Source organism: Malurus melanocephalus, unplaced genomic scaffold (assembly GCF_030028575.1).
Source record: "Malurus melanocephalus ecotype Western Australia unplaced genomic scaffold, MMel_1.1 scaffold_115, whole genome shotgun sequence".
Taxonomy (NCBI): Eukaryota; Metazoa; Chordata; class Aves; order Passeriformes; family Maluridae; genus Malurus; species Malurus melanocephalus.
In genome coordinates, this window is record NW_026623347.1 from 879,514 (window position 1) to 887,871 (window position 8,358).

Genomic DNA, 8,358 nt, shown 5'->3' on the forward strand with positions numbered 1-8,358 from the left:
GGAGAAGCAGTGCAGTAGCACACACAACTGAGGAAAGAAATCAATAGGCAGGTGWCCCTTTTTTCTCCCTATAAACTCAAAATTATAAAGGAATCACCTTTACTCTCCTTGAAGAAAGATTTCAAGGTGTACAAGCCAAAAAACACCTAGGTAAGTTTATGTTATATTTGCTTTGTTCTTATTTCTGTCTTGGTTTTGCTCTCAAGATAACCTGCAACTCTGTTGCTCAAAATAAGTGGGGTTTTTTTTGGGTAAAACTCAGTAACCTTTATGCACATAAAGCTCTCCACAAAGCTAAGGTGCAACTGAAAATGCAGAGGTGTCACACTGGAGAAGAGAGCTGAACTTCAAAAACTTTTATGACTTTTACAAACTGCAGAAGAAAGAGGTGACAAATATCCTAGTTATTATGGCTTGGTTTTTACCATTAATAGGTAAAAAATGAACAGTAGCTGAGCAAGACCTGGGGATGTTTTATATGGACAGAGACAGAGTGAGCTCTATATGGCACTCACTGAAAAAATGTGAAAAGCAGTTGCAAAAGTCTCTGGCTTGAATCAATACACGGATAATGATTTACTTACAAATACACAGAGCACTACTGCTCCCCTCCATCATTTACCATAACTTATTCACTGCCAGAGTCTCATGTCTCAAATCTATCCAGCTCCAACTCCTCATCTCTTCACCCCCAACAAAACCTACAAAAGCAAACAGAGTCTCTCCTGCGGTGATGTAACTCTGCTCAAGCTTGGCAGTCACCAGAAATAACCTTCTCACCTTCACAACTCCCATATGCTACAGGACGTGCTGAGGACAGGCACAGATCTCCCTCGTGAGGGCAAGACATTGTTGCTTGTAAAAAGAACAAGTTGTTTAAAAAAAAAAAAATCCTCCACCACACACACGTGGGTTACACTCTGTGATGCCGACCTGAGATCATTTCCTCTTACTYACTTCCTAAAACAAAACTCTTTTCTTGAGTACAAGTTCTTTCGGTTCTTACTCCCCAGTTTCATCTCTCAGGTATTTAAGACAGTCAAATCCTTCTTTAAACRATCATCAGTGCTCCAATCCCAGCTAATAGGGGGTTCTTAAATTTAAAATACTTCTTTATAATACCTCATATACAAACTAATATGCACTAATTGATTTAAATACGCTGCAATGATTAAGTAATTTGTGAAACGTGCAGTTTGGACCATCTGAAGCCCAAGTAAGTGTAGCTTCAAGGATCAGCGAAAGGCCTCTTCAAAATCAAAACCAAAAGTAGCACGGGCCTATAAAAATACCTTCAAGCCTAAGTTTCACTGTTTCAGCACAGCAGGTGAGAATAAAATAGCTGTACAAAAAGACAGCTGTGAGGAACTTTTGGATGAAGTCTTTGCACATCCTGGAAGACCTGGGGCTTCATGTCAGGCCCTCCTAAGGCTGGACATCATCAAGGAGCAGCAGGAGCCCTCCTTCCATCCCTGTCCCAAAGGAACAGCGAGCGACACTTCCSAGGAGCAGAAGCTCCCCGGGGCAGCGACTCGGGGGCAGGCAGAAGGCAACACGCCGCCAGAACCCCGTCCCCACGGGAGGAAAGGCCTGTCCCCGCGGCTCCACACTGCAGCCGGAGGGCACAGGGGGGTTGTTCCCACTCCTCCTCCCCGCGGAGGGACCACGGCCCCGCTCCAGCCCCGAGGCCCCGGGAAGGGGCGGCTCCAGCAGCGCTCCCCGCCACGGGAAGGGGCGGCACCGGGGAGACCCCACCACGCCTTCCCCCCCGCGKCCAGGCCTCCCCGGAGCCCCTCAGGCCGCTGTCCCCTCAGACCCCCGCCTTCCCCGGCCGAGCCCCCTCAGCCCGCCCCGCCAATCCCCCCCCGCCCTTACGTGTTGTCCTGGTTGAAGTTGGCGAAGAGCAGATGGCCGCTGCCGGCGTCGCCGCTCTGACCGGCCAAGTTCATGGCGGGACGGACCTCGCCACCCCCGTCCGGCGGGGGGAGGACGAGGAATSACCTCGGAAAGGCTTTGCCCCTCAGCCGCGGCCGCCCCGGCCCCGCCGCATCCCCGCCGGGCCCTTGTTTACGCGGCGGGCGGCGGAGCGGCCCCCGCGCCTGCGCGCTGCCGCCTCCTCCCGGCCGCCGTACGGACACCGCGCCTGCGCRCAGCGCCGGGAGGGACGCGTTTTGAAGCTAAGCAGGATCCCTCGCGGCCGGCCGTGGATGGGAGACTCGCAGCGYAGCCGGTAGTCCCCGGCTCGGAGTGTCCCCACGCTGAGCGCGGCCACCGCGTTTGTTGTCACGGTGGCCACACGGTCACGCCCCGCGCTGTTCGCGCCCGCCCGTAGCTCTGCAGTTCCGCTTCGTGCCACGGGATGTCTCCGAGGTTCAGCAAATGAGCGTGCGGGGGTCTGGACTTGGGGGAAAAAGGAAAAAAAAAGTTGTGGCTGCACAGCCTGGGGAAGAGAAAATTGCGTGGAGACTTAGGAACTTAGGTTGTTCAACCATCAGTATCTGAAGGAGCTCTTGGTCAGGATTTGTTGGAATAGGACAAGGAGTAGTGGGTTCAAACAGAAAAGGAAAATAGATACGCAGAAGGAATTCTTTCCTGTGATGGTGGTGAGGACTGGAACAGGCTGCAGATRCCCCAACCCTGGCAATGTCCACACCCAGGCTGGGTTGAACATCCTGGTCTAGTGGGCGTTGTCCCTGCCGTGGCACAGGATTGGGAGTAGATGATCTTTAAGGTCCATTCCAACCSTTTCACATTCTGTGAATTAGTGACTGCTCCTGGCACAGTCTCTTTCTGGGAGCTCTCAATTATCTTGGCCATTTGAGGGGTCCAGTGAGGGTCCCCAGCTTGGGGAAACAGATTCCCCAGAGAGGTTGTGGAGTCTTCCTCACTGCAGATATTCCAGACCCTCTGGACACAATCTTGTGCCCTGTGCTCCTGGATGACCCTGCTTGAACAGGAAATTTGGACCAGATGCCCCACTGTGGTCCCTTCCAACCTGACCCATTCTGTGAATTTCAGAGCAAGGGGAGTYCTGACCCAGGGAACAAACTTTCAGGAGATAACACAAATTACAGGCAAAAAAATAAAAGGGAACTGAACAAGGAACTGTCTGGAAACAGGATCAGAATCAATGGATTAGTGTAGAAAATRGTAAATCTCGCAAAAATGAACCACAAGGTGTTGGATTTGTGCTTCTGGGATCATCTGGCTCCGGAGGGATCATGAGTGATGGCCACCAGAGCCAGTCCTGTCCCCCACACTGCCCCCCACATTCACCTCTGCCTCCACTACACCTGCTGTCCACCCATCTCTTTGTCCTGTACTCTTCCTACCCAATCAAATCTTCTTTTCTCCCGGGGAGACTTTCCCTGCTGATGGCAGATTTTAATCCCAAATTGTCTCTTTTCTTACCTGCTGGCTTTGTCAGTTCCATGTGCAGGAAAGCGTCCCTTCCTGGGGAAATGGGGTGACAGGAGAGCCCATTGTTAGAGCCAAAGGTGTGGATATTCACACTGTTCACTGCTGGGATCCGCCTGGGACCCATCACTGGGGACACTGCACAGAGGAGTCTCCAGCTGTGGGATTCCTGCAGAGAATCACAGAATATCCTGAGATGKAACARACACACAAGGATCACAGAGTYCAACTCCTCTCTTGCACCAACAATGCCCCCCTGTGACTGACAGCRTTTTCCAAACTCTCCTGGAGCTGTGACAGCCTTGGGGCTGTGCTCATTCCCTGGGGAGCCTGGWCAGTGCCCCAGMACCCTCTGGGGGAAGAACTTTTTCTCAATATCCAAACTGAACTTCTCCTGACACAGCTCCAGCCGTTCCCTCAGGTCCTGTCTCTGGTCACCAGTGAGATCAGAAGGAAGGAAGAAAACATCYCCAGGCTTCATGAGCCATTCCTCCTCTAAAGGAAAACTCTGCAAGCCCCCCTTGATTTGGTGACATTAAAAAAACCCCACTGCATTCAGGGCACCCCAAAAAATTAGAATTTCTCCTTAACGCCTTTACAAATGCTCAGATCTTTGCGAGGTGGGGAGTGCACCAGGGAGGGGAGAGGAGAGAAAAACAAGCTGGGCTGGTGGGCAGAGCACTCGAGGGGAGCTGCAGTGCAGGGAGGGCTCAGATYCCAGCGGGGTACAGGTGCTGTGAGCGTGGACATTCCCATATCCCACCTGGGAGCAGCCCCTGGCTGCTCAATCCTGMGATTCTCTGTCTGCCAGGTTTGGAGGCATTGCCGGGGCTGGAGCCATTCCCCAGCACGATGCTCGAGGCTTTGGTTGCCATAACAACTGGATTCAGGCTTCAAAAATAGTAACTTATTTTTCATTCAATTTGCCTTTTGCCCTCTGAGACGGGTCTATTTTGGGATGGATGGTTTGCTTCAGGTGTCCCTTGCCAGCAGYCTCAGCTGTGGGCTGGGGGCTTTGGGCGTGGGGGTTATTTTGTTAAATGTGATTTATTKTCTTTTTTCCTSTYCAGGCCCAGAGAACAGGTACAGCAGGGCACAGGAATCRCGACATAGCCCCTGCCAAAACTCGTCATGTGGGGAAGGAATTTGGAAAAAATCTTCCCGGCTAAGTGGCAGAGCGTGGGAGAGGTTTTCGGAGATGATCTCACTCWGCATCTCGGCTTGGACCTGCCACTCTCAGCCAGGGTTTGGCTGTCCCACATATCCTACTGGAGATGGGGTTTATTTTGTTGCCCCCGCACCTCCTGGATCCTCCTGTCACCAGCCTGGTCCCCACTGGTGCCTTCCAACCACAATGGGAATTGTGCAGGAAGGCTGGACCTGCTGCTGGCTCCTGGGGTGTGTGCCTTGGGGACACCCCACAACTTAGCTGCACCTGCAGCATCGCCCCTTTCACATCCCCTGAGGGGATGAGCTGCTTTTGGAAGGGGTTACAGAGGGTGCCAGGATTAAKTCAAGCCTTGAATTAAGGGATTCCTTAATTTTTATCTGCTTTGGCYTTTGGAAGATCTTGATTTCCCATGGAAATGACCATATGAGCACAACCTTCTTGGCAAGATGTCCTCAGCCTGACCACGGCTTCAGCAAGGACAGGCTGTGTTGGGGTGACCAAGGCTGCTCCTCCAGCTGCTGCTGATGTCACCTTTCTTGTCCCTTGGCTGCTGGCCTGAGGGTGCCTGCAGTCTCTGGSACAGCGAGGGTGGCACCCATCTGTCCCCAGACCAGCCCCCATCACCTTTTGTGTCCCCTCTTTGAGCTGCCCGAMCTCAGGATGACACCTCCTGTAGGATTCCCCTCGGGTGATGTAGAGGAGGGAGGGATTAAGGCTTTAGGGTTGAGCTGCRTTGAGGATTTTGGGGTCCTTAGTCCTTTTCTCGCTGTGGTGCCGCTGTGTCCCTCTTRTCCCGAGCAGGGAGGGATGGTGGCATTGCTGGACTTGTGTCCCCACCCAGGGGCACCACGCAGCGAAGGGGMTGAGGCACAGCCACCCACCCCTGCTGGGGCCTCTGGAAAATAATGGGGGAAAAAAAAAAATCATTAAAACCAAATAAATAAAAGCGAAGCCAAACAAACCAGCTCCTTGGGGATGGCGCTGCTCCGGGGCGGGCAGAGATGCCTCGGGGACCCTCGGGRGGACCCGGCCGTGGGCAGCGGGGCCGTGGGGAGCCGGTGGGTACCGGGGGGACGGGCCGTCTGCTGGCACTCGCCGCTCCCCCCTCTCCCACCCCCCCGATGCTTTAATCACATTTTCAATTCAAATCTGCTGCTATTTGATCCCCCGGGGGTGGCAGCGGGGAGGGTGGGGGATATTTTTAGCTGTGCTTAAAGCTGCCGGGGGGCGGAGGGAGATCGCGCAGGTTGCTGTGGCCGGGAAGAGTTGGAAGGGATTCCCCCCCCTCCCACCCCCCCTTTTCCTTTTTTCCTCCTCCTCCTCCTCCTCCTCGCTGCACATCCGAGGGCGGCAGCGGGGCTGGCTCCCCCCTCCCGGAGGTCGCCTTTGTTTTCCCGGTGTCGCTTCTCCCGAGCAGCCGAGGGGGCGGGAGGGGGCCGGGGCCGGGCCGGGCTGGGCTGGGCTGGGCTGGGCTGGACCGGCCGCCCCTTCTCCTCCTCGCCCGCCGGAGCTCGCCGAGTTGCTGCCGTTCCCCCGGGCGGCACTTTCCCCCCGGGCCGGGGCTGAGCAGCCGCCGCCCCCCGGGACCCCCATGGCACCGCCGCGATGTTCGTGTCCCGGCTGCTGGATTTCCAGAAGACGCGCTACGCCAGGTAAATCCTTCGGCGCGGCGGTTCCCCGACCCCCGGTACTCGCGGAGCCCCCGGACAGCCCCAGCCCCTTCCCGGGCTCGGCTCCGCTGGGATGGAGCTGGAAAGGATCTTTAAAAGCTGCTGAGTGCCTCCAAGCCAGGGGCAAGTGCGGGCTGGGCTTTTGGCTACCTGCTTTTCTGCATCCCTAAAGGATTCTGAGCATCCTTGGGAACGTTCGCTGCCTCTCGCTGGGTTTAACTTCACCGCGGCTAGAGGGGGAGCAGGATCCTGTCTTTCCTGGGGGACAGACCCCAGCTGTGGCTTCGAATTCCCCACGGAGGCACCGGTGTGGTCCAGGAACCCACTGCACCCCGGTGAAACCCCCTTGGGATGGCTCTCGCCGCCTGGATCCGCAGGCTCAACAGGGTTCCCATGGGATGCAGCGATGGTGGATCCTTCTYTCCCACCATGAAACCCCCGGGGAGGTTTTCCAGCAGCAGCCGGGGCTTGTTTTAAAMGCCCAGGTGTAGCAGGAAACCTCACGGCGTTACCTGCGCGGGGGGAAACCTGAGGATCGCTGAGCRCGGGTCACAGGGCGCTCGGGCACACGCGCGGCTGCGGGATCGGATGTGGCTTTTGGGAGGGAACTGGCAGGTGACACGGGGACAACGCCCGCAGCCCTCTGCTCCCGGGGTGGCCGGGGGTGAGTCCGGTGGCACCGGGGGCTGCACAGAACCCGGGGGTGCTCAGCACCGAGGATAGTCCCCCTGGACTGTGGTGGGGATGTTTTTCGGGCTGTGGAAGCTCCCACGGGCTGATTCAGCTCTGTGCTGCCACTTCCACACTCCCCGTGCTCCTGTTGGGGGCAGATACCAGAGAAAAACTTGCGTGGAAAGAAGCTGTGATGGTATTTCTCACCTGCTCCAGGCGGGATGATCCCCGAGGGGTGTTTGCCTGGGGTGGGTGAGGATAGGAGACCACCCTGCTACTCCCTGCAGCCATCAGCTGTGTCTGGATGTCCCATGGGGTGTCTGGGTGTCCCATGGGGAAAATCCAAAAGCTGGCTGAAACGTGGCCACTTGCTCAAAGATCATTTTGGTGCTGTAGCTGCCTCCTGATAATCTTTGCCTGCGGGGAGAGGCAGGAGGCACCCAGCACAACGTATCTGGTACAAAACCATGTGAAAATGGAGAATTCAAGCGGTTTTTGGTTTTTTTTCCCCCCCAGCTGGCATGCAAAGGGCAAGGCTGGGGGAAATGGAGCTGAGCAAAGCTCTGTACCCCCCTGAGCAGGAGGAAAACTGCACCTTTACCCCATGTCAGGGCTGCAGAGGTTCTTTGGGAGCCGGGCAGAAGATCAGGGACTGCTCCCCAACATCAGTCTCCCCCAGCAGAATCCATCTGCCAACCTGTTGCTCGATTTATCCCAAATCGTCATTCTCCAGCCTTGTTGTGGTCCTTTCTGGAGACAATTTGTGAAACAGGATGAGGTGTCACCCAGAGCCTTGCAGGGATGGTGCCCACGTGCAGGGCAGGGGCTGTGGGGCACGGAAAGGGTCAGACCCACAGGGAATCCTGCAGCTCYCACTGTGTGCCAGGGCTGGATGGGGAGCAGCAGGACACCGGTGTTTCCTTGGCTTTCACCCCAAGAAAGTCACGGGCACGTGATGCTAACTAACCCAGGGCTTCCTGTATCATCGCAGAGATCCTCTTAGCCTAGTGCTTAAAAATAACAGGGGGATAATCCCCGTCCCCCCCTGCACTCCCTGCACACAGCTCTGCTCTSCGTGGAAATGCTCTGCTGGGGCATATCCCAAAAGAAACCCTAAAGCTGCTTCTTCCTCTGTGCCAGGGATGCTCTTCCAGCTGAGCTCTGAGGTGGGAATTGGGGCAAGCAGAAGCCAGGGGGCTCATGGTGGCACATGTCCTTCAAGAAAAAACATCTCAAATCCTGTGTTCAGTTTTCACTGCAGAAAAGATTTTGAGGTGCTGGAGTGGGTCCAGAGAAGGATAATGGAGCGCAGATCTGGTAAGGAGCAGCTGAGGGAGGTTTGGAGGGCTCAGCCTGGAGAAAAGGAGGCTCAGGGGGGACCTTCTCACCCTCCACAGCTCCCTGACAGGAGGGTGCAGCCAGGTGGGG

General features: G+C 55.7%; 2 protein-coding genes across 3 annotated transcripts in view; one reads left to right on the forward strand and one right to left on the reverse strand.

Moving 5' to 3' along the window:
- WIPI2 (WD repeat domain, phosphoinositide interacting 2) overlaps positions 1 to 2,113 on the reverse strand; it is a 22,965-nt gene extending 20,852 nt beyond the window's left edge. For both annotated transcript variants that reach the window (XM_057369821.1, XM_057369820.1), the window contains exon 1: positions 1,876 to 2,113. In XM_057369821.1, the coding sequence (XP_057225804.1) occupies positions 1,876 to 1,949 (74 nt within the window). In that variant the 5' untranslated portion in view covers positions 1,950 to 2,113. The remainder of the gene's footprint in view (positions 1 to 1,875) is intronic.
- A 3,995-nt stretch (positions 2,114 to 6,108) lies between these two features.
- Positions 6,109 to 8,358, forward strand: part of MMD2 (monocyte to macrophage differentiation associated 2) — a 15,941-nt gene continuing 13,691 nt past the window's right edge. Inside the window, 1 exon segment of the mRNA XM_057369823.1 lies at positions 6,109 to 6,240. Within this exon segment, the coding sequence (XP_057225806.1) occupies positions 6,194 to 6,240 (47 nt within the window). The 5' untranslated portion in view covers positions 6,109 to 6,193.